Source organism: Euwallacea fornicatus, chromosome 1 (assembly GCF_040115645.1).
Source record: "Euwallacea fornicatus isolate EFF26 chromosome 1, ASM4011564v1, whole genome shotgun sequence".
Lineage (NCBI taxonomy): Eukaryota > Metazoa > Arthropoda > Insecta > Coleoptera > Curculionidae > Euwallacea > Euwallacea fornicatus.
In genome coordinates, this window is record NC_089541.1 from 4,364,147 (window position 1) to 4,391,409 (window position 27,263).

The 27,263-nt window shown below is 32.7% G+C and overlaps 1 protein-coding gene across 1 annotated transcript; it reads left to right on the forward strand.

Annotated features, from left to right (window-relative positions):
• Positions 1–125: 125 nt before the first annotated feature.
• On the forward strand, positions 126–26,869 carry Ptr (Patched-related). Its single transcript, XM_066291072.1, has 14 exons — positions 126–455; positions 19,422–19,695; positions 20,672–20,886; positions 20,938–21,119; positions 22,151–22,338; positions 22,435–22,593; positions 22,651–22,851; positions 22,905–23,036; positions 23,712–23,831; positions 23,884–24,070; positions 24,124–24,343; positions 24,395–24,607; positions 24,660–24,987; positions 25,428–26,869. Exons 2-14 carry the CDS (start codon positions 19,422–19,424, stop codon positions 26,156–26,158), a joined length of 3,150 nt encoding a protein of 1,049 aa, XP_066147169.1. The 5' UTR covers positions 126–455; the 3' UTR covers positions 26,159–26,869.
• Positions 26,870–27,263: the final 394 nt, after the last annotated feature.

The window sequence follows — 27,263 nt, forward strand, 5'->3', positions numbered from 1 at the left end:
TCCAGAAAGGCCAATTTCGATGATAATCAGAGACGTTTTCGGTGCGTTTTAGGAACTCATTTCGGTACCGTCATCGAGCCAAACGCCTCTTAAACCATTTTCTTTTCTGTCACTTCTCATTTATCTATCCGGCGTCGGTTTAGTCAGCGGTCGGCAGCAAGTTGAGCACCGTCAGAGAAAAGCACTAGAAAAGCACACGGACGACGGATAGTTATAGCACATTGTGGGTGCCGACTTCTGGTACTGCGGTGCTTTTAACGCGGTTTGAGCAATTCAACTTTACGAATTTATTTTTGTGCTTGTTTGTTTGTTAATTAACATGGATTGTGTTAATGGATAGCGGATTTTTTCTTGTACAGTTCGAGAGAGTATCTAAGTTTTTTTTTCTTGTGAAAGGTGTGAGACATTGGATTAAAATTCGGCCACAGTAAAGGGAAAATTCAATTTTTTTTAAGGTGAGTGATAATAGAATTTTAAGAAGTTAAAAAATTACATAGTTAGTCAAAACCTAACAGAAAAAAGCACCTGAATATTAACAAATAAAGAATGTAGTCAAAGTTTAGAGTTTGTTTGTCCAAAATATAAAGTCGTTTGTAAGTAAAGCTCTCTGCTAACGAAAAAGAGATTCAAAGTAAATTCTAAAAGACTTCATTTCCTCTTTGAATCCTAAAGATAAATAGGTAAGTACTTTTTATTAAATCCATTTTGCCTAGGCAACAATCGCACCGCAATAAAAACCAGAACCATTTTCTTAAGAGTTTTACCGCGCTTGATCAATATCTTTTCGTATTGCTATTGAATTTTGCCAAGAGGTATCAAAAAATTGTCGGGTTTCTAATTCATAAATATTCCCACCCAATTCGAACAGGTGTAAAGTGTAACGAATAATCGAGAACATGGATTCTCTTCAATGGGATTTTAATGAGGTTCAATCAAACTACATTTTTGCTAGAGAAAGACACCTCAAATTGCTCGTATAAAAATGCTTCGTTGTTGCAGCAGAACCACTCTAGCGTCGGTGCTTTGATGTTTTTTAGCCTAGATTTTCGATCGCTTGCAATGAACATCTATCAGGCATTGTTAAAGTGACTGAACCGAATTTAAAAGAATTTGACTCTAGATTTGTCGTTTTTGATTTATTATAGATAGAGGACCAAAAGTTCCGGATAAGTTCGTTAATAATTGAAGGAAATATTTTCCTTGTGAAAATGCTGAAACATGTCAAGTAATGATTTTAATTGCGTATTTTTTCATCTAACAGACATGTATACGGGGTTATCCATGTAGTTTAGTTTTTCATTTTTTTTTTGTTATGGACTTTGAGAAATCCCAGGACTCATTAAGTTTTTTAAAATTCTTAAAATTCCTTGTTTTAAAAACTTGTAACCACATTGGAGGAAAGCGCATATGCTACTGATGTTGTTACAGTGATGAAAGGAATATTTTTCGCAAAAAAGATACTAATACAAACAAATATATACTTATTGTTTCTTTTCAATTATAACTTCCTTCCTTGAAAACGCAGAGTATAAAAAAAAAAAAAACATTTTCTTTAAAAACATTTTATTGTGCGAAAGAAAATCCTGAATATCACAATTATTCGTTTTTCCACTAAGTAATTAATAAAAATCCACGGTAACACATAAAAGTCTTTCCACTTGCGTAACTGAAAATTTCAGAATTCATGGTCGAGGAAATCTGATATTATATTGCACCGGAAATTTAAAAAAATCGTATTTCTTAAAAACCATTTTCTCAAAAAATTTGTGATAATTAATCGCAAAAAAGGCAGTGTCGTCTAAGTGGGCATAGTTTCACGATTGAATCCTGAGAAACTGAATTTTTTCAGGCTTTATCTACCTTAAATTCAATGAATTTGGAAGCCTACAGAATGATTTAATTTTCAAAATAAAACACTTCATCATTAAGTAAAACTTTATCTAAGTTAAATTATTTTATGAGTCATTATATTATTTCGTGCATGTTTATGCCTACTTCATGGCATAAGAACTTATTAATTTTAACGTAAGGGTAAGGTGTTGACATTACTTGGCCAGTAGGTAATTAGAGTTGGTAATTACAGTAGGGATCTGATTACATGCTCTCCGTGCGCGTTAGAATAAGATTATTAGTTACGTAGTTACTAACGAATTGGACTTACTTAACAGAAGAAGAAAAAAAATCTCATATGAACTAGAAAAATAGCTCCAAATCTTTACTTATTAAAGTATAAGCTTGCTTGTTGATATCATTATACTCCTTTTTATTACATCAATTTATAAAAATATTATTATATTAAAATTAGGTAAAGTGATGAATAGTTTTCATTTCCGAGTACCTTACGAAATCCGATAGAGGCGTAAAGAAATCCATTAGTAATGCGAAAAATGCTCCATTTCTGGAGTGTTAAGAAAACTGAGTAGCACCTCGACTAGAAACCTTCATGTCTGAAAACAGCTGTATTAACGGGGATCATGGGTTTGAGGAGATTCTAGATTAGGCTAGGAAAATTTAATCCTAATCCTTGATAGACGGTCCATTTTTATTCCACTTCGAAAGAGAATGAAAAAATGACAAAGCGTAAAAATTTTATATTATCTTCAATATAAACAATTTTTTTAAATACAAAATATTTTGGCTTTTGTACCATTCATTAGTAGCTCAATTGAGTTGTTAGGCAACTACCACAGTTAAAATATAAAAAAAAAGGATCGTTTATTTCAGATGCAAAGAATTGAAATTTTAATCTTTTTGGGGTACGGAGAGCGCAAAACTTTCGAAGAGGTTCGTCTCATATTTAATGAGAAATATCCAGTAGTCCAGATAGAAGAGTAGTTTTTCGGATTAATAAAAAATTTCAACGAACTGGAAGTGTGAAAGCTGTTCTAATATGTGGAAGACTTCGAACAACAGCTGGTAACGATAAAGCACTAACCATTGTTTTATTTATTGCTGAAAACCCCATAGAGTCTACCAGGAAATTTGCCGATGAATTTTATGTTTCTGTAAAATCAGTAAGCAATCTTTTGAAATGAGAAAAATTTCATTTACACAAAATTTCCCTTACTCAAGAGTTAACGCCTGACGATTTGAATCGCAGGATGGAATTTGGTGAATTCATGCAAGAAAAAAGCATTCATGATATTAGGTTCTTTCTTAGAATTATATTTTCGTATAAAGTAACGTTTTGCTTCAATGGATCTATTCATCCGCATAATTGTCGTTACTGGTTTACAGATAATAACCATTGGATGCAGACTTTCCATACACAACGTCCGCAAAAACTCAATGTGCGGATAGTTTCATCAATCCATTTTTCACAGAGTTTACACTCAACAACGCATCATAGTTGCACTTGTTGCAAACAAAATGATTCCATCAATCGCTGCAATCTTTTCTGGACAAAATGGGGAACAACTAGCGAAGAATATTTGTTTTCAACAAGATGGTGCACCATTGCATTATGCTATGGCTGTGAGAGAGTATCTTGATGAGATTTACTCCTAAGAGATGAATCGGTAGAAGAGACACAATAGAATACCGCCCATCCTACGCGCCTCGATTTTGTTTGTGGGGTCAATGCAAAGGTTCTGTTTGCAAAAATATAGCCGAAAACTTAGATGATTTATGTCTTAGATTTCAAATATAATTAGAATTAATAACAGAAGCAACACTGGATAATTGCATAAAAGAGTTCGAGGAACGACTGAGTCATTACTAAATTGCTACTGGGGCCCAATTTGAGCATTTATTGTAGGAATTTCAATTTTCTATGATATAATAGGGATTTATTTTATTTTGTATCTAATAATTTTATTTTTTAAAGGAACTGTGTATCCAATTTTAGTTCTGAGTATACCGTTGTGTGCCTTATTGAACTACCTTACGTCTGATTGACTACAATGGGTACCTCCCTATTGGAAAATAGAATGTTAGCAGGGATAGTTGGATATGTACGAAATATTTGAATCGAAAATAACGCATTAAATAGCCGTTTTGTGAATAAAATAATATGTGTTTAAGCATTTTAAAAAATTATAAGGTTAATGATGAGTGATAAAAGTTCTGCTGTACTTTTTTACAAGCCCTGTATATCTTCTTATTTTGGTCTAGGCACGTTCAAAATAACCAAATATTCGTGCCCAACAACAAATAATATTCGAACAACTCGCGACTAAACAACAGTTTTTTCCCAATTCTCAACAGTGAAATCAAACTGATGGCTGATAGTTATTAATTTTGTCATAGAAAATTCCCTGCACGCACATAATCGGCTCATTATATCAAATTACTCCGTGCAGCTGGAAGCAAAATCAACAAAATGTTGAATGCAGCAAGTTTTAATAGGAAAATTGACGGAAATTACCAAAGACAATGAAATGATAGTCAAGAAAAGAAAGTATTTTATTGAAGACGTTAGCACGCCATACGTATAAACTTATCGTCTAGTAAAATTGCCGTAATTATCTTTTATCGCTAAAAGTTGCAAAATTTCACCTAGACATAGTGCAATATAGAAGTCAAATAATAGACATTCGGTCTTATGTCATTGATTATTGCTTTCGGTGATCGTTAAGTTTATACTAAATTGCGCCAAGAATGCGACGTTGAGTGCCAATTCCAGAAGGTGAAATGTATTTTTTTTTAACGTGGATTAAAATTGATATTTATGAGATTTATATGGAAAACAATTCGTGGAAACCGTCGCAAAAAAAATACAGTCGCTTAGCACATATTTGTGTTTTTTCAAATCCTTAATTAGACTTGCAAATCATGCTTTTTAAAATTTTTCGAGCAAAACGAAAGGAGAAAACGAATGAGAATTTCATTAACTTTATAAACGGTTTATTAATCTGGCAGCACAAAATTATGCAATAACAATACAGTAATAATAAATGCAAATCTTCCAAATTGGTGAATATTAATTTCGCCTAATTGTCGGCCTACAAAATCTCCTACAAGAAAAATACAGTTTTTGAAGAAAGTAGAGTATAGTGCGACCAAAAGCAGTAACGCCGCGATTTCAATTGCTACCCACTTGCAACAGCGAATATATTAATAGATTTATGAACTTTTCCTTTTAGTCTGTTCTCAACCAAAATTTCTCTACAATAGAATACCAGTTCCCAACGATGAGCTTCTGTTTTAGATAGTTTTTAATGTATTCAACAGATTTTACTGAACTTCAAAACACGATATTAATGAATTTCTTTAAACGTAACTGCACGAAGGGGATCCACATTAATTTATGTCTAAGAAAAGTGAAAATCTCGGTGTCAATGCCTTACATATATCAGTATAAAGGGTGATTCTTTAACAATGGGACAACCGAAAGCTGGGGGATACTGCAAGTCAAATTGTGACGATTGGAGAAAATATGCCTTATCCGAAAGTTGATAGTTTCTGATAGAGATGGTGTTTAAAATTAAAATTTTAATAAATTGTTTGCCATTATTCTGAAAATAAATAGGCAAAACACTTAAAGATCTGTTAAACTAAGTTTTTTCAGGTGCCGAATTTTGCAATTTTCTCATTACTAATAGATTATTATAAATTATCAAATTTGAAAATGGTGTTCGTTAAATAGATTTTTTTCTCGAAAACAGATCGAAATATTGAAATAGAACGAGAATGCATAATCAGTGGAAAAATGATTGCTCTTACAGATTTTGAATCAAATTTCATGTCAGACATACAGGATAAAAAGTTATTAACTGTGAATTCTGTAAAATTAACCGTAACTGGCACTTTTTATTAGCAACGCAGAAATTGCAAAACGTATCTTATTTATCACCATTTGAGTTGTCCTATTTCCAGCTTTCAGTTGCCCCGTTGTTAGTGAATCACCCTGTAGATGATCATGTCAAAGTCCTATAGAATTATCGTCTTGATTACGATTCTTCAGTAAATAATGTGGATGAAAATTCATGTTTTTGTTTCGTTCATGATACGTAATATACATGTGAGAAAATGGAACATTGCAGAAAGGATCGTTTAAAGATGTTCCGTGTCAGTCGCATATGACGTTAGGAATTGAGAGTTTACTTTCTCGAGATTTTAAAGTAGACTTGGAGTTTTTAGATTTTAGAAAAATTGATGAATCAAAAGATGATAATTGGTTTTAAAGCTAAGTTGCGACTTTCTTTAAAATAGATTTCTGAAGAATGTTTTTCTATTTTAAGGTAACAGTCTAATATATCACTTAAGATATCAGTGTATTCTGGAAGTTCCAGTAAAAAATCAACTGTGCAGCTATCCCTCATGCGAAATTATACGTTTTAAATATCATATGAAATATAAAATAAAGTTCCGAAATTTGAAAAAAAAAATCAAAATAGCAACAATAAATTAAGCACTCAACATTATTCGAAAACCAAAAACTGTTTTTCTTCCGTACTAGTTTCGGTTTGTTATTTATGAAGAAAACTTTAAATCCATATCATTATTCTGAATTGATTAAGCCAAATGTGAAATTTTTCATATTTGAAACTTTTTAAAATCCTTCATTTTAGTCTTTTTAATCTCCTTCCCTTTTTTAAACTTTTAACATAAGAGTTCAATCAAGATTACACCCTGCTTTTGTTTTTAGTAAAACTTCCCTTTCTTAATAAATAACAATTCGGTAGACATATATGTGCATTTATGTATGTTCTTCAATTTAAGAATTTTTTTTTATACCACATATGAAGCAATCATATTAAGCAGTTTTTGCTTGTTATTCAGTTATCGGTGACATATACAATTTTAAAAAAGTACTATAAAACACGGACTTGTAATTTTTCTCGTAAAATTACTAGCTTCTTACATAATATTTCGGAATTAAAAATTAAAGCTTGACAATAATGGTTACAATAATTTCAAATTGAGGAAGTTATAGCAGCTCGAAATGAGTTTTCTATTGTCATTATTACTCTTCTTATAACCAATTTATCATTTCCTTAAAATTAAATTTAAAAATATAATAGTCAGTTTCATTAATATGGCTTTATGATAACAATTTGTGGAATCATGCTAGGAAATCTAATTATCTTATGACAAGATAAACTTGTTTCAGAGCAAAATCAATGCTTCCATTTCTGAGAATAGGCGTAATTACCTTAAAAGTGAAAAAATCGGGAATAACCATTTGGAGAAAAATTTGTTTGATCATCATCACAATTAATTCATAGTGCTTTGCAAAACCTGGTTCAATTTTCACAAAAAAAGAAAGGTCGTAAAAATCGTGAAGACAAAAAATCAATTGTGGTCAATCTAATGATAACTTATTATGCGTTTTATTTTACAATAATTTTTTTATTAGATTGAAGAATTATGCATGGATAACTTGAACTTATATTCGAACTTCATAATTTCATAACTGATAATTTGTAACGCTTCCTTAGTCTCTGGAACTAAATTAATGGGAACAATGTAAAAAGCAGATAAAAATTGAAAAAACAATATTATGCTCGTCAAAACTTAACTACATTTGATTTTAATTATGGATATTGATCACAGATGCTTGAAGGTATATGGATTCTTCAAAAACATCACGTGATTCTTTTAAATGTATCGATTCAAAACTGAGGTTCATATCAAACCATCACCCTTTATGCTCTAGGAAGTATCTGGAATCATTAACGCTTTGATTAGCATTCTAAGGGATTTTTAACTTCGTTTCAATTCCTCCATACACTTACATTGTCAGAAGGTTGAAATACGAATCAACAAATGAACTTTTTGAAATTTCAATTTGCAGATTGCTATCAAAATTTATGGGAAATGTAGAAAAAGCTGTGGTATGTGGTCATGTAAAACTTGTACCATAGAGCCAATAATGAATTTGAAGATATGCGAACCAAAACATCAATCACTTAGAAATTCGTATTTTCGCCATTTTTCTAGATCCAGAAACTTATCAATTCATGAATTGCCTTGAACGAATGTTAGACAGCTGAAATTTCCCTTTTATAAAAAAATTATATAATTGATACAAAAAATGGGTCAGAAAATGACAATGAGCATCTAATATTACCTAAAAAAATTATTCCTGATATTTGTCAAACAAAGTAACAATTTAAAGGTAAAAATAACGCAGAAATGGTTGGAGAATAAAGTGACAAACAGTGATATTTAAAACACGAACGCATTCTCACGATGATTATACACCATTCTTCATTTGAAATGTAATGGGTCATCGGAAACAGAAAATCTTGCGAAGATTGTGTTTTGAGATTTCCCATAAAAGAGGAGCAAATCAATTTGAAATCAAAACGAAACTGACAATAATAGTTAAGTAATGAGATTTGAATTAATGTAATTCTTGTTCTTGTCGTAAGGACAAAGCTTTACCACACTGAAGGTCGTAGGTCTGAATATACTCTAAAAATTGGACGTGGTGCAAATAGTATCATGGTCATCAGACCACAGAACAATAAAGAACTTACTCATCATTTGCTTGATATGAATTATATGCAACTTGTGGCGTGTATATGGATAATGGCACTAGCCTTGCCATGGAGAGAATAATAAATAAAGTTAATTTATATTGTTGCTCAAGTTGACTGAATATTTACAGCAATTGAGAACGTTCGGAACATTGTTAAATATTCGAAAGAAAGCTCAGCTATCGCGCGCTCCCTTTAGAGTTCGATAGCAATTTTTATCACACAGGGAAAAAATTCGTTTCTACTAAAGTGCAATGCTTTTCTTAACAAACTCAGACATGCACAAGACCATGTGCAAAATGTGGAAGCACACCATTCTGCACGTACCATAATAATAAATCACTGGCAAAGTGGCATGTAAAACCAATTCAAGAGAAAGAGAACTGGGTGAATAAACTTTGAAAATTATTATTATTGACAACAGGAAACCATACCAATTTTAGAACAATTTATTTAATATGTTAACCCTAAGTTAGTTGGAACGCGTCACGTAAAGAGTAACCGCTTAACAGTACACTCAACACTAAACGGAAGAGTGCAATAATGTAAAGTAGATTAATGAATCTAAAACGGAAGAAATAACGCAATGGATGATAAGTTCCTTATATCTATGAGTGCACTTTGTTAGCTAATGTGTCGCGGTTTGATTTAGGTGCAGTGGCCTCTTTGGGCAATCATTAATGCTAAAAAAATTCCTCGGACATTCCGTAAAGCAATTCTGTGTAATAACAAAGTTGTGATAAGCAGAATCAATTACAACATCCAATGAAAACCTTTAAAATAATTAATCATAAAATTTGCACCTTTGGAATTTGCAAGAAGTACCTACCACTAAGGAGAAATGTAACGAACTAAATGAGTCTCGGAGCTTTTTATGGGATAATATGTAGAATTTTTCGAGAAAATTTTAAATTTAAAATATTAACGTAAAAATTCATAAATTTCAAAATGGTGAATTTTTATAAAAGTGACAAGGGACATTTACAACTTGCAGATGAGGGAAGATCGTCTTGTGCCCAAAACAATTCTTCAAAGTTTAAGCTGCGTGGAGGAGTGTACAGCGTGTCCAGTTTTCGACAGTTTTGCAGGGTATCTCCTTTATTATTGCAATTCGAGGGTTGGAGTTCTCCTCCAGGTGCAAACCTCTCTCACTTTTTTGTAAAAAAAACAATGCCGCAGACAGATTTATCATTTGAGTCAGTTTGAGAGAGGTCGAATAGTGGGTTTTCGAGAGGCCGGTCGGTCATTTAGGGAAATCGCCACTAGAAAGAAATGTGGTGTAAACACTATAGTGAGATGTGGTCAGGCATGATCCCAAAAAGAGCAAACAGGCTTGTTAAAAATGTAAATTCTAGCCTTCAATTTGTAACAAAGTGTCGACTATTATAAATTTCTGGAAGGCTTTTAGTGAGCAAAGTGTAACTACAAATTATACAGAGCGTCCCATTTAAGAAATCTCAACCTTGGTAATTTATTGAAACGTTGGGGTACCTGAGAAAAAATTGAGTACGTCACTGGATACTGCATAGTCATATGTGTAAGATTCCGTTTTTACCCAGTTCGATAATTTATAATATAACTAAATTACAAGAGGTGTTTGAAAATGCAGAATTTTCAATTTCGCTCTCTATTTCAAAATTACACAGGGTCATGATAAATCTGTCTGCGGCATTGTTTGTTTTACAAAAAAGTGAGACAAGTTTGCACCTGGAGGAGAACCCTAACCCTCGAATTGCAATAATAAAGGAGATACCCTGCAAAAGTGTCGAAAATTGGACACCCTGTAGGTTTAAGTAGGGGATGCGTTTATCGTCGTTCTAACCAGAAAAATGCATAAAGTTATTCTTGAAGTTAAATTTCGCTCTTAATACCCTTTAAACCGACGTGAGTAATCAAAGCTACCGCATTTGGCCGGCATTTTCACTATTACAAGAATTCAAAAGTCTGTTCTAGATATTCAACCGAATGGTCGTTCATTTTCTGACGCAACAGATTGGTTTTAACCTTAATTCGGTTTCACTAATAAAAAGTTCCATAAACAAAACGATCAGCTATATTATGTAAGCACCACCTTTAATTTTGCAGGTCAATTTCGGCTAAGAAACGTACTGAATCGTGCTCTGAATCAGTGATTAGGAATTTGTCATTAAAACTGCAATTATCACCGTTGGAAAATATATTGTAAAATAGTAGTTAAGAAACTATTACTTCAATTCTCATGAATTTTGGAAATTCCTTTTCATTATGCCTACCTAGCTGGTGATTTATCCTATGTAGTATATCCATAAATTAAAATCGGACAAAAAAATCTCAACATCTGAAAAACCTTTTTTTCTATAAGGGTGGGAACTTCGGAGAAATCTACCTGCCCGTAATGCCCTTAAATCTTTTGTTACGAAAACGTCTTTTGGTTTGCCAGCAGGTGCAGAGAGGGTTGATTGAAAACCATCCTCCGTCTAGTTTTATATTATAGATTTTTAAATCGGAGCTTTTGTGTGTTCCTTTATGGTACCGACTTCTGAATCTTTAGGCGTATTCCAATTGAGGAAACATTTCTTGACGAAATTTGCACTTCTCTTCGCTCACTTTCTGAGTTAACGCTGAAACTTAATCTGTAAATGAAAGGGAATAATTAATCATACAAGTATAATTTTATTGATTTTCAATTTACCACTGTCGTTACTTTGATACCTGCAGATGCAATAAGTAGCAATCTATAAATCACTTCTCTGTAATTAGCCACCATTGCCATTGATTTAATTGGTATAATAACAAAAGTAGAACTGCAAATAGAGAGTAATTTGAAATTGTATAGATGAATTAGCATGCCTAATGTGTCACTTGAGAGTAAATTTGAAGCAGTATAAACAGATACTTCTCAATCAAGATTTTCATTTTTTTCAAAATTTTGGAAATGTTTCTCTGTACCACTCTCCGCTTAGCCGATTTCCATACAAAGAAAAAGTTGTTTTGCACTGATCGATTTTCGTCTCGGTAAACTCATTAAAATAGATTCTGTTTTTCATCAGAATGGACTCTTGTAATATTTTTTTAATGGAGAAGTTCCTCTGGATTTTTTATTTTTTCTGAGTTTTGATGTACCTTGTATCTAGTATCCAGACTATTTGCTCAGTTTGTATTATTATTTTTCCATAGTAAAAGTCTTTTTTATTGTTTTTAAAATTTTGAATTGTTACGAGTATAAGTTCAGTCGGAACCTCTCGTTCAGGATTCTTCTCCTTCTTTTTCAGAGAAAGCACTTTCCAAGTGATCGAATTCCCTCATAGTTGTTCCATTTGAATGGAAACTTCTCACCCTTTTCTAACGGAAAAGGATAACTTATACAGAGTTTTTTCAGTTTTGCAATATTTTAGGAAAGTTTCATATTGCCTAACCAGATAGCTTGCATGATAAATCTTTCTTCTTCTTCTTCTTTTTAATATTTTAATTCAAAGCTTTTTATTTTTCTAAAATGTCAATAAAGCTTTATATTTCGTCTTTAAACCTGTCTTTGATCAGTTTCTTTAAAAAAATTACTGTTCACTTGACTAATGTTGTATGGTACCAATAAATATTCTTAACGTGTTTGTTTGCAACATTTTTTTTTCTGGAAATGACTAGAGAACTATCAGAACACTCACAGCGCCAATTAAAAGTTTATTGTGGTACCAATTATGGATGAAAAGTAAAAAAGAAGACTTAATTGGTAACAGCTACAAGAAAGACTGTAAGTCTAAGAACATCAACTGACACGACTGGTTCTAAAAAGTAGAAAGTAGTACTTAAGTACCGTTAGGATACCGACAAATCCATAAAGTTATATTACGGAATTTGTAAAAACTATTCCCTTCATAAATACTAAAGAAAAAATCGTAAGAATTCGGTCTTTCTTGAATGATACAATAGCTTTTACAAATTGGGTATAATAAAAAGACTACGTGCACCTTACAAATAAAATCTGGCACATAACGTGTGAAAAACGAGACCTTTAATGGAAGAACTACTATACAAGAAATTACGGACACATCACAAATAATATACGGACACGTAATGTAAAATTTACGAGAACATATTAAAAAGAACCACAAGCAAGTAACGGAAAGTATACCGTTATAATCCTTATTGAATTACGTTTCATTTCGTATACGATAATAAGTATTTTTCCATTTGAAAATTAAAAGTTAGTAGGGGTAGCTGAAAATTATACGTGTTTATGCATTTTTTTTTAAATATCGGATTTACGAAAATTATAAACGTGTTGCAATACATTTTACAAGTGCTGTATATATGCACACGTAGAAAAATCTATAAAATTTAATAGAAAAATTACTAGGAACGTCTTCAAAAGATTTGTTGTGATAGCGCTTTTCTGTAGCACCCTCACAGAAACTTTTCTTCTTCCTCTTTCCCCATCTCATAATGTGTACACGTTGTTTCTGAACATCTTGTATAGAAACTCACTACGAGATATCTTAAATTTTCTTGCTTGGTTGAACGTTTCAAAAAGCTGTATTTTAGATAGTGTTTAAGTTGCATCCTTTCAATATCAATACAATGTGTGTAAATAACTTGGTGATTTGCATGTCAGATTCAGATCAACTGAAGCGGAAGTGAAAAACCTTTCAAGGCTTTTAATTTAATTATCTGTGATTATAATTAATATAAATAAAATAAGTTCGATAGTAGAATACGTTAAAAGTAATCAGTCAAAGCTTTTGCCAATCAAATCCACATTAAGATGGCAGGTTTCCTTAAAAAAATGTTGATTTGAAGGTAATTAAGTGAAAGGAATATTACCACAAAAACTCTGTGGTCTGAAACAATGTTGAAGCTTTTATGGCCACAATCATACCACCTAAAATTATACACTACCTAAATTGAAATTTTCACATGACTTGTAAAATTTTCCTCCATGGCTGACGTCAGATACGTTAGAATGTTCATACATTTCTATTAATTGACATTATATACTTTTTTCAAGAAACCGCTTTGTGCTTGGTCACGCCACCCAAGCCCAAAGCAAACCCGCCTTTAGTGGTCGATTTGCATTATCCAATAAATCAGCACTTAAGAAGGAGAAGGTGAATGTGGTTCATATTTCGATTAGAGTGGTGCAACGATGGTGGTCAAATTTTACCACTTTTATTACTCATGAATTATGACAGAGTGGTGCAAATGCGATGGGATTTAGGTTTTTGTCAAAATATCCTAAAAGGAAATATTATCACCCTCCTAATAGGATATATGAAAAAAAGGAATATACGTTTTCTCAGCTCTATTTTAAACTAACACTGATTAGTGCAAACCGCATTCTTCAAGGGTTTTTAGTTTCCTCGCTTCGGGTGTTTCTAAAAGCTTTTGATTCGTAGAAAATCCCGGATTGCTTGACAACCCGAGGTTGAATCAAGAAATTGTTAATACTTTTTGAGGCATGTTTTTTTATTAGATTTGATTTCTAGACAAATTAAATCTACAGGGTCCTTCCTTTTCGTGATTTTACAACTATAACTCGCTTTTCTTTTTAAATAGGTCATCTTGTAAGTTTTAATCGTATTGGCATGCTGCAAGTTAAATAGCTCCAAAGTTAAAAAAAATGTTTCTATGCAGCTACTAGAAAAACCGGGCATAGTTTCTGTAGAGTTTAAACAAATGTATGTGAATTAGCAGTGAAGAACTGAATCTACAGAGTAGGGTGATAAATACATAGTCACAGGACAAAAAAAATATTGAATTTTTTTATCTTTTTTTATAATCCTACATATTATGTCAAAGTATCGGACTCTCCCACGAATGATAAACTTCCAGAAACCTCCCGAAGAAACGACTGAGGAATGTGGTGCCGATATCTTGAGGTCTGGTACGAACAGCAACTTTTGCAAAAAGCTCCTCCATATATTTGAAAGAGGCCTAACTGTTGCCGAATGTAGAGCATCCTGTACATTGCGTCAGTTTCTCCCTTAATTAAATTTGTATCTCATTATCAAACCCTAGCCAGTTCCTAAACAACAGCATCGTATGGTAAACGTATTGGTTAATGCCGATATTAAGAATATTATCGTGGGAGTCGGAAAGCCCAACTATCACACATTATTATACTGCACTTAGAAGAAAAAACTGTAAATAATATTGTAATTGTACCTATAGTTACCTTGAGTAATAACTCTTTTTTTGCTCCAATAGTATCCAGTACCAATCTCTTTGACCGGATTTAGCAACCTACGTTCCATTTACCTGAGCTGTAGGTGAAGGGAAAGTAAAATGTTGTTGACAAAGTTACGATTTTAGCCGTAAATTTTAGAATAATTGCCCGTATATATTTATATAGAACATTTATTTGCTTTTGAGGGTCGAATCTTCAAGTATTTAATGTAACAATACGCACAACTAGTAAATAGTTTCATTACGTAATACCGATGACGTAAAAGAGGGCGCAGCCAACTATAGCCAACATTCTAGCAAAATGGGTTTGAACCATTTTTTAGACCCTTATATATTTATTCCCTCGTGATTTCATTTTATTGTCAGAAATGTACAAGATATTAGAGCTTATGATGTATTCCTCTATTCTTTACTTCACCTTTATATACAGTGTTTTACTTATTAAGACATGCTGCATATTATGTTTTAAAAATAAAGCTTTTTTGCTAGTTTTATACAGGGTATCCAAAAAAAAATCACAAGTGTGTCGTGTTAAGCTGTGCAAAACCGCTAGATCTTTGAAATAATATGTGCATGGTAGAAGTTAAAAAAAAAAACCTTGCTGAACAACATGGTCAAGACCGACACCTTTATAGTTATTTATGTAACTAGTTAAAATATGCATATTTTTGGGTAATGAAGGAAATTTTGCGGGACGAGCCAAGAGAGATCCACCGGGACATGGCATGACCGATGGCGCAAAATATAGAAAATAGCATTTCCTAATGAATTTTCATATAAGATTTTTTCTACTTTTGGTGTAAAGGAAACAAATCAGACGAAAAGTTCAGAAATGTGCATCATATTAAAGTGCCTGTATTTATACAGGGGGTCCCACCAGGAACTGTCGTTAGACGTTTTGGGAAAATTATAAATACCAAAGCTACGAATATTTAGTGGTTTAGTAAAAGTTTTGGAACGACCTTATATATTATTGCATTTTTGGATTCTACGTTCGATTTTAACACAAGTTTATTATAGTTGCCTTTCTTAGAATTAATAGTTTTCAAGATATAAGAAATTGATTGTTGAAAATTACAGACGCAAGTGTCCTGCAGAATTGCAAATTGTTAACAAACGAAAAGGTATTTTGTAACTCTTTTTGGCCACAACACTGTGGAAAGTCAATATTTTAGTGTGGTGCCACATTTTACCTAATAGTTTCTATAATATATATAAGGTATTCACAAAAATACAGCCAAGTTGGACATCAAAAAATGGTCACAACCTATAAATTTTAAATACCCTACTAAGAACCCTACTATATATTATATTGATGTATTATGAAACTATATAGAAAAAGAATCCATGTTCACATTTAATTACCCATAGTAAGATTACATATTTTTTAAGTAATTCTGTTTTATAAGTTAATACAGGGCGAGTATATCTCTAACCCGAAGCTATAATGCTATAATCAAAAACTATGCAATTACTGTAGGTAATTAAATGTGAACGAGGGTTCTTTTTGGACATAGTCTCATAATAATCATAGTTGCATAAAATTGACTGTAGAATCCAAAAATGCAATAATATATTCGTTGTCCCGATTAAAAGAAGCAAGCAAATAGAAACTTCCGTTTCAACCGGAAGTGTGACGTCAGTGAAAATGTTGTAAATGAGGTAGCCTCAAGGCTTTTACCAAACCACTAAATTTTCGTAACTTTGTTATTCATAGTTTTCCCAAAACCCCAGTGAGAAACCCTGTAGAATTTAGCAATAATTGGTATTAAAATTAATTACGAATTGAAAGCACATGCCTGCGTTTCATTTAATAACAATTATTATTATATTTTCTGTGTTAAACACTTAGACAACATTTTTAGTATTGGAATTATAAATAATTAAAATTTTCGACTAATTTTCTGTTTCCCATGATTCCTAAAATTTGGCAACTGTCCAATTGGTTTTCGTACTTTTTTTAATTTTAAACGGAACAGAATACCCTTCATCAACCGTATTAGAAATTAAAATATTCAAATAAGATTTCTTCATGCTATAGTAGAATCAGCCTTGCATTGAAGCGTAAAATATGGTTACGCCAGTATTTATATGCATAAACAGTTAACAGGTATAAAGGTAGGTACAAAGCGTAAAAATTGCCACAACAAAAAGTTGGAGTAATTTTAATGCTTAGTATTGGTTGGACCACAATAGAAAATAACCACTCAGAAGGTCGCTTGGCAAATTAAGTGACTTTTTATTTGCAATATTTGACTTGTGAACGGCAGAGGTATTTACGAGAAAAACTATGTATAAAATAAAAAATATAAAAATATGACAAAGTAAAAAAAAAACATTTTGCGTAATATAAACAATGAACATATTAATTTCAAAGTGAACGTCTAAAATTTTTATATCATAAAATCATATACGTATACTCCATACGAAAAAGTAATGTTAAAATTTACTAAATTTAGGGCAATTGCTCCAAATAATGTCATTAGATTTGAATTATTATTGTATTAATGGCAGTATACTTTCATGGTATTATTACTTTTTTGTTTTCTATGCCCACAGAATTGTTTGTGCAATTGTAATAAGAGTAGATGGCCAAACGCGATAGATACTAAAATTATTTTGTTGTGGCGTGTAATACTTTTTTAAATGCCGGAACAATTTGATGAATTTTGATGTGTATAATCTTTTTTTAATAACTTAAAGCCAAATCATTCTCAGATATGAAACAATAATATTTTGAGGGTATTATCAAGTATTTGAATTTAGTAGCATTAGGACAAAGTTGAAAACAATTTCTGCTAAATACATGCACACATATCTTTCCAAAATATTGACACAAACTTTGTTATAATATTCATTAATGATAATGTGGATTAACTCACGTCTTGAAATTTTTAGTCGTTCGCAACTAATTAGGAGTTCGTGTGCCACAATAACGTGGCTAACTTTGAATTTGCATGAAACACGATTTTTTTTTAATTTGAAAGATTACTTAACTTTAAGGAAGAAACAACAAATCGATGTATTTTTGATATTTTACACGTACAATAAAACTGTTATTTTTACCACACACACATGAAATAGATGACACCGTTTGGTTCAATTCTACCTTTTCCTCCTATTCATAATGCACGTTCGTGTGTGTTTATAAAATTATTCTTGCATTATCTCATTTTAATCTCTTTCTTTAATTAGCAATAATAATTAATTTAATTCCATTTGGAGAATTTCACTCACCACCTGTTCTGCACTAAAAATCAGGTATTTCTTTATTAGGTAACGATTATAACCACAGTAATAAATTCTGATAAAAATTTTACCGCCAAAAAAAAAATTTCCAGCAAATTTTGTATATACGAATATGGTAAAACTGCTTGGTATGCTGATGGATAAAAAATGAGTTTTATTGAACACGTAAAGGAAGCAGGGAAGAAAGACTATAAAAGAGCCAGAGGAACAATACTGTCAGAGTTGAAATGGAAATGAGGACAGTTGATGACCACTTAGGGACAAAATTACGATTGTCTGTGATAATAGAGTTGTGGCAAGATCGGGTTTGTCTTATTGACGGAAGAAGGGATGGCGGAAAGAGGAAGGTGGCTTGAGAAGAGTAACTTGAAAATTTCTTATGCCTTCGAATGAGAGGAAAGTATCTCCATATTCAGTGTCTCTCGGAGGAGGAGAGCTTAAATAAGGGCTCCGACTTAAAGTTTTAAAAGCCGCCTCTCTCCTTCAGGAGTAATTGCCAACTCTTAAATGGGATAGGAGATCCCTCTCCATAAAGAGATCTGTCCTTTTACAGAGAGGGAGAAGACCCACATGGAGAGTGAAATTGGAGAATGGAAATCATCACTACGGGCTCAGTTACTACTACTACTCTTAGAAAAACTACATATCGTCAACATAATGATTTTAGAATTTACTTCTTAGAGGAAATTGCAGTACCTTTCGACTCAAATTAACATACGAGACCAATACACACGTCACTAAGCACTGTGCCAGCAATAAAATTAAAACGCTTTTAATTTGTACAATTTTGCAGGTAAAGAGAGTAGTAACAAGAATTTAATTTTAAAAATTTTTTAAAATCTGTTTCTCAAGTTTCAAGACCAGAAAAGGAATATGGAAAAGCTTCTGTATGCTTTGGCAGATGTTTCTTTGATATTTAATGAATTCCTAAATAACATGTAACGCTGTCATATTGAATAGGTACCTATACCATGTGGTACTAATCGTTCCACTTTTCAGACCTACTGCCTTACTATTACACTGAGCATGTTATGGCGCTACTAATTTCTTCGCAATTTAATGTAATAACATGATGGTCAATTATACTTTCTCTTCGTGTTTTCCCTGAATTGTGGGTGCTTAAATCGCTCAAGAAAGAATATTAAAGCATTTAAAGATCCTGGACAATATTGTTTGAAGTGTATAATGATTATGGATTTCTAACCCACTTTTCCCATCATGCAATAATCTAATTGTACGAGGGATTCAATCAAAATGTGGTTACATGGTTAGGAGATCAATTTTTTTTTACTGGTGAGAGGAGTTATCTTGCCTGAAATAAACGTTGTCTAACGCAAAACTCGAGAAATAGAGATTTAGTATAATTGCACATAAAAATGAACAGGTAAATTGAAAAGGAATGCAAATAGGTACCTTACGTATTTATTTCGTCAATGAAGCATACGTTGTTTGAATTGAAATTGTGGTTTGAGCTTGGATGTCCCATATTTAGATTTTCATGCGAAGAAAACTTAAAATATTGCCTTGGACTGAATTAAAACATTTTAAAACCATATATTGAATATATAAGAGTCACATTTGTTTTAGATGATTGGCCTACGAATTGTAGACGACTGCCTCAACAAATCCTTCTACAAGCTGGGCCTTTTGGTTGGAAAACACCCGGGATATTTCGTAATAGTTCCCATTCTCATAACACTTCTGGGGATGACTGGTTATCAAAAAATTCATAACAACATTGATCCAGAGTACCTATTCAGTCCCTTAAATGGACAAGGAAAATATGAGAGATCTGTAGTGGAGGAGTTCTTCAAAGTTAATTATTCTAGCCGTTTTAACGTTGCCAGGATTACTAGAGCTGGTAAGAGGAGAAATATTGTTCATTAAGTGTTATATAATTTGAAACCGAAAATAATGATACCAAATTGGGTACTTGGGTAAGCTGCATGTGGAGGTGAATATAGATTTGATAATTAAACTTTGCCTCGATTGCCGGGTGTTACGTCAGCTCTAATTGGATCAATGAGTTTAAATAAAAGGACATGATATTGATCCTAATGTCCGAGGGACAGTACACTAATCACTGAATGTCTTTTAAGTGTCGAATTTTTAGCATTTACGCAAGAGTGTATTAAAAAAAAATTCACATTAAAAGTTGAAATTTACGAGAAAATCTCCATGTTTTTCTGATTTACACAAGACTTTTGGAACACGGAAAGAAAAACCATATCTGAAAATAATGTGTATTTGGAGTTTTAAACGTGAGATGTAAAATATTTCAAATTTATGAGCAACCTCTTTTGGTTTGAGGAATTTTTTCTGAGTAACCAAAAAGTGAGTAGGTAATCGAGAAACATGAAATAGCAAAAAAGCTTTATATCTCTTGAGTGACTTAAAATTACCAAAAAGAGCAAGTCTAGAGAATAAGCTTATAAATAATCTGAAGTATAAATCGTGATCATTTTTATTTAAATTAAATAAAAAGAAGAACAAGGGTTCACGGATGATTTTTGAGCAACTTTGAGTATTCTGAAGAGCTGTTTTTTGATATTCAGGATTAAAAATATTTGCGTAATTTGTTCTTTACATAAATAGTAAATTTCTTTCCAATTTTTACAAGATAGTACACCTCTCTAAAGACTTCTAATTTATTTCGCACAATAGCGACTTGATTGGATTTTTAAACACAATACCCATGTCAGAAAGGGTTTTCCATCTATTAAACTATGGAATTATGCGAAAAATTAGTTTTATAATTTTTAGATTTGCCATTTTAAAATTTTTAATAAAAATCAAATATCTCGTTTGTTTCATTTGGCGGCGCTGTTTTTTTTCAGGTAGATTTGGTAGAGTTATAATAACTTCCAAAGATGGCATCAAAAATCTCCTGAGAATGGAAATTTGGAAAGAACTCCGATATTTGGATGATCTTATTCAAAATATGACTGTGAACTACCAAGAAGAGCATTTCACTTATGCGGATGTGTGTGCCAAATGGTTCGACGACTGTTTTCAGAACGACATTCTGAATTTGGGGTACATTATGGAGGAAGTAGGACTATCACATTTAACCAAAATTACCCTGTAATTAATCGTCTTTTAGGTTGAAAGTGGGGAAAAAAATCTAACCTTTCCTCTCACCCTCAACACTGTAACGTTCGACGTCCATGCGCTTCCGGTTTTCTTCGGTGGAACTGAAGTGAGTGAAGATGGATTTGTAATCAGTGTGCCTTCTCTTCAATTAGTGTACTTTGGAAATGCCGATAACAAGAAATATGATGCTTTGTAAGTTGATTTAATACCAAACTTTGACCAAGTAGTATTATCTTTAATGATCGAATGCTTACCGGTGCACATAAGAACAATAGTAATAATTCATGTTCAATATTTTATTTATAAGTTACATTAACAAGCTGCTTGCTTTATTGAATGATAGGCGGCTTTTTCTGGTCTAATTAGAACTGTACTTGTTATGAAATCTGTAAGATAGTAGGAATTCATTGATTTCTAATGCGTTGAAGGTATCAGACCGAGAAGTCGAAAATTTGCACATCCAGAACCTAATTCCATAACAAGAGCGCAAGAATTTAATTGCTTTGAACTATAAAGGACTCAGAGATAGTTTAGGGATAACTTTGCCTGTTCTGAAAATAAGAAACAGAGACAACATTCATAGACTGAAATGTATACATGTAGTGTTAAAAATTATAAATCAAAATAATTTGTTAAAATTGTCGTAAAATATTAAGAAATATAAAAAATAACACACCTAATTTATACAGCTTTTACACTACTGACTTAAGCTTAATTAACCTGGAATTCTAAATATGATGAACAATTCTAAAATACTGTCATACTATGTTACACATTATTAAAATACTGCCAGTTGAAAAAAATAAATTTACCAAAAAAAAAGAATATTTATAGACTGGGTTTAGAAACATACATAATGAGCTTTTCTTATCGTCCTATGCCACTGGCCTGCTTTAGCCTTTAGAAGGTATCAATTTATTCTTACTAATTTAAAAATTTCGTGATTTTAGTTCCATTTTTGGGTTTAAAAGTTGATGGAAGCCAGTGGCGTATCCCAACATTTAAGGTAATAAAGAGATAAATCTTGTTGCCTTTAAATGTTCGGCTGATAATTTTTTTTAAGTTCTGTAAGATTTTTGAAAACTCGAAAATTGGATATTACGTAATAAAATTGCTTCAGACAAAATTATTAATGAGCAATAGAAGCTATAACCAAAAGCAACTTTTATAACCAATCAGACCTTTCTAAATCTGTATTAATTGGGAACATATTGATTCAACAGAGGTGGAGCCTGGGAAGACGCCTTTTTACATTTAATCGAACAAGTTCAAGATGTAGAAAATCGATTCAAACACATTAGAATTGCCAGATTTGCCTCAAAAACTCTGGACCATGAACTGGAGAAGAACGCCAGATCAGTAATTCCCTACTTTACGTCCACATTTTTAGTTATGGCAATATTCTCAGTTTGTAAGTAAAATTTAGTTTTCTACAAGAATATAAATCATGTTATTATAATATAGGAGAAGAAATGTAGGGGATTTCTAACATATTTCACTGCTTTAGTGACCTGTATGATGACCGACTGGGTCAGATCCAAACCATGGTTAGGGCTGCTGGGCAATTTAAGTGCTGCAATGGCCACTTTATGTGCTTTTGGGTTCTGTATGTACGCAGGGGTGGATTTTATTGGAATTAATCTGGCTGCACCTTTTCTCATGATCGGTAACTGAGTTTCAAACAATTAAACCGATTTTGATAAGTGTTTAATTATTTATACAGGAATTGGAATAGACGATACGTTTGTGATGCTAGCAGCATGGAGAAGAACTTCGATTAAAAGCTCAGTGCCTGAAAGAATGGCTCAAATGCTCAGTGAAGCTGCAGTTTCTATTACAATAACATCAGTAACCGATTTTTTCAGCTTTTGGATAGGAATTTTTAGCCCTTTTCCTTCAGTTACCATTTTCTGCATATATTCAGGTAAGAGCCTTTAATAGATTTTTCATGAATTTACTAGTTTATTATTATTTTAGGAGCTGCCACAGTATTGCTATTCATTTGGCACCTCACATTTTTCGCAGGATGCGTAGCCATTTCGGGGTACTGTGAGCAGAAGAACCTGCATTCAGTTTTCTGCTTCAAGGTGGATCCTTTGTCTAAATCAGGTAAATAAACCAAGATTAGTACTTGACCTGTCCCTTATCTCGTTGCTCATAGCAAACAGACGCTCTCGAAGTTTTACCGATACCATTCATCATAAGAGAGTAATATTTCGAGGAACATATAGGAATTAGAAACTAGGACAGTTCAGTCGTTATATAATAAAAACCGGTACTTATGTAAATCCTCTTTAAACGAAGAAAGTAGTACTACTTGGATATAATTACACTATATTGGCGAAGGAAGAGTGGTTTGTCCTTGAAGCGGCCTCAAACTGTTATTGTTTAATTGCAAGACAAGCTTAATAACGGTAACTTATCGAATGATGCAGATGCAGCTTCTCTTTAAGAAATTTTCTGCAACTTGGTCCACAATGTGTCTCTCGTGTATTTTTTTTCGACTTTGGAATCCAACTTTGAGAAATAAACTTATAATTTATCAACAAAACGCCCATATACACGATACATGAAAAATACCATTAAGATCTTAAATGATTTCTTTCGTGATTATTTCTTCGAGTTGAACGAACGAGTACTAAACAGACAAGATCACTTTTCTGGCCTTTATATTTTTCAATTAAACATAAATTTGATCTAAGCTGTTGCACTCATTAATTATTGTTGCGCAAAGTAATATACTAATTATTAAAAAATAATTCTTCATTTATCTCTTTCTTCTAGTTGACAGGTGCTGGCTTTACAAAATATTCTGCAGTGGTGGAGTCGATCCCGACGACATGGACAACCCCAAAGACAACAAAGAACATGGAGTGATGATATTCTTCAGAGATTACTTTGCAGGTAAATATTCATAACTGCAATCCTACTTCTATTAACATTTTCATACTTACAGAATTTTTAAGCTTCGGTTTTGTGAAATTCATGGTGTTATTGGTTTTTGCTATATATCTCGCTGGAGCAGGATATGGTATCACTCAAATTGAGGAAGGATTGGAAAGGAGGAAAGTTGCCAAAAATGGATCTTATGCTATAGAGTTTTTCGATAGAGAGGACGATTATTACAGAGAATTTCCTTATAGGTAATCTCTCATTAGTTCCGTTTACTTAGATTATTTACCTTTGAAATTTCCAGAGTTCAGGTTATTATTGCCGGAGAATACGATTATTCGGATCCAAAAGTCCAACAAGAAGTTGAAAAACTTACTCAAACTTTCGAAAATACATCCTACATCACTAATAGTCTTTACACTGAATCTTGGCTGAGAAGTTTCCTACAGTATATAGATAGAAATTCCGATTATTTAAACATTTCCATCAACTCTCAGAAAGATTTTATGAATGCTCTTGAAGAGGTAATTAGTAGATGGTGATACAGGTTCAAAATTAGATTAAAATCTTTACAGAGAAAATGGTTAGATCCCTCTACACCGTTTTCATTGGATGTCAGATTTGATGAGAAACAGAACAAAATAGTCGCCACGCGTTTCCTGATCCAGGCGATTAATATTTCTGGCACAGAACACGAGAAGGAAATGGTGAGGGCTCTCAGGAAAATTTGCAGGGATTCGCCCTTAAATGCCACAGTTTTCCATCCTTACTTTGTATTTTTTGATCAGGTATGTAATCAATTTAAAAATTAATAAAACTTCAATGTCTTCATAATTTTAGTTTGAATTGGTCCGCCCTTTGACGCTTCAAAATATTTTGATTGGAGGAGTCATAATGATGATAGTCTCATTCATATTCATACCCAACATCTTTTGCGGTTTCTGGGTGGCTTTCAGCATTGTCTCCATTGAATTAGGGGTGGTTGGTTACATGGCCCTGTGGAAGGTCAATTTGGACTCAATTTCCATGATAAATCTCATAATGTGCATAGGATTCAGTGTGGATTTCACTGCACATATTTGCTACGCCTATATGTCTTCTCCAGCCAAAACTTCCAAGGAAAAAATGAAGGAAGCATTGTATGCTTTGGGACTACCAGTATTTCAAGGTATGTTTAAATATACACCGTGATGGTTGGTGGATATAGATATGCGAACACGTGACAATAATTAGAACTTGTTGGGGCACTTATATGTTTGCACATACAAAACTTATTCGTTGGAGTACCACGAGTTTAGCCACTCATAACAATAAAGGGATGATAACAATTATTGTTCTTGGTGGATGGCTTTGAAATTTGCACAATTAAGACCACTTTCCTCAAACCTACTCTTAACAACAAAAATTGATATATTTGATTTTGACGCCCACATTTAGACAAGCAAATGCGGTTTATTAATTGAATACTGAGACTATTGTACTCATGTATGATAAAGAAAGATATCACGTTCAAAAACCCCAGCATCTCCAAAACAAATATCATTTTACACAAAACGATGTTTCAGATACTCTGTAGAAAATAACTTTCAACTAATTCCATTTCCACAGGTTCAGTGAGTACAATCCTCGGAATGATGGCCTTAATTCTAGCAAACAACTACATCTTCAGCGTCTTCTTCAAAATGATCTTTCTCGTGGTCTTTTTGGGAGCCATGCACGGATTATTCCTGCTTCCAGTCCTCTTATCTCTCTTCGGGCCTGGATCCTGCATGTCAAAAAATAGTGACGAAGACGATTTGAAGTTGTCTCATATTGAGAAATCTATGCCACACCCCTACTCCATACCCCATCCACAATTCACCCTAAATGGAGGTAATTTAAGCTCGACTTTAAGGAACACAGAGTTGGTTCCAATTGATCGATACAATCACAAAAGAATGTATAAAAGTTACGGAGAAATTGATAAGGATTTAGGATTGGGGACTTCGGAAGAGAACTCTAGTCAATCATCTACACACTCTAATAAGAAAAATGGAGGTACTCATCATGTAGTACCAGCGGAAAGTAGATATAAGGAATCTTCGAGGAGAAAGTCTGACGTTCACTTAGGTCAATACAGGCCTAGGGAACAAATTGATATTTATGGAGCAGGGTTTTATAGACCTAACGTTCCAGGAAGGTATAATGAGGAATATGTTCAAGATGAAACTACACATAGATATCAACGACGGAGATATGATGATGCAAGACAATTTCCCCCTGGTGGGGGATTAGTTAGATCGAGTTCATATCACAATGTGCTACATCCCAGATACATGAAAGAATCAAGGTTTTCTTAAAGACATTTAATCACAGAATTTAGCGTAGTAAGTAGGCAAAAGTTATTTTTGAGGACAATAATTGTTAGAAATATGACTGCGATAATTATGTATTTACATCAATGAATGGGATAATTAGGCCGAGATTATAATGCAGCACAGGAAAAAAAATGTAGATAAAAAGAAAATTGTTTTGAAAGCTACAAGGGTTGTAAATTCATAATCTTTTCTACATATAATACTTCGGGATCTGGGATTATACAGCCTTTGATATTCGCATGTGGACGCTTTTCTTGGTTGGCCCACCGTGTATATTATACTCTAGTTTAGATTATCAAAAGGAAAATGCTCAAATAAAGTGTAAGAAGTCTGTTGTATGTATTTATTAAAGATGTTTTTTTTTTTAAATTGAATTGTCGTATTTACCTACGTTTAACATTTAGTTGATAAGTGAGATAGTTTCTTTTGCTGCCAGATTTGCAGATATTAATAAGATATTAGCACGTTATACTACCTATGCATAAGAATGATATTAATCGTTATGTGATGTGGTTCGAATGTTTTATACCATATTATTTGAAATCCGTTTTTACTACACCAAAGTTGAGTGAATAGTTTCAGATAGAGTGTATGTCATATGTGTGTGTCAGGCCATTTTGTTACTTGTCTGTAAAAAATAGGTTTAAAATATTTTTATACCTCTAATAATTAAAACAATGATTCGAAAAAAAATCGAAATAGCGCTTTTTCTTAATATTGAGAACTCAACATGATTGGAGCAAAACGATTTACAAATGGAACGTTCTCAAAGGTTTGGACTCCCAACTTGCCCAATCTAAGCTACATCGGGTTCCAATGTATAATTGTCATTTATATTACCATCGTACTTATCTATTAATTTCGTATCTGCGTTTGGATAATCTTCACAGTTAATCAAATTATTATCCGAAATACATTGCCAGGATTTCCCGTACACACTGCAGGTGGTCTCTTCTCGGGTGGTCGCAAAAATAATTAAATCGTGCATTTAAGGAAGATTACTACGAATTTTCGCTTGGTTTCTTTGATGTTGATATTAAGGATAAATTACCGGAATTTAATCAATTTTAAATGAGCTCGTAGTGTT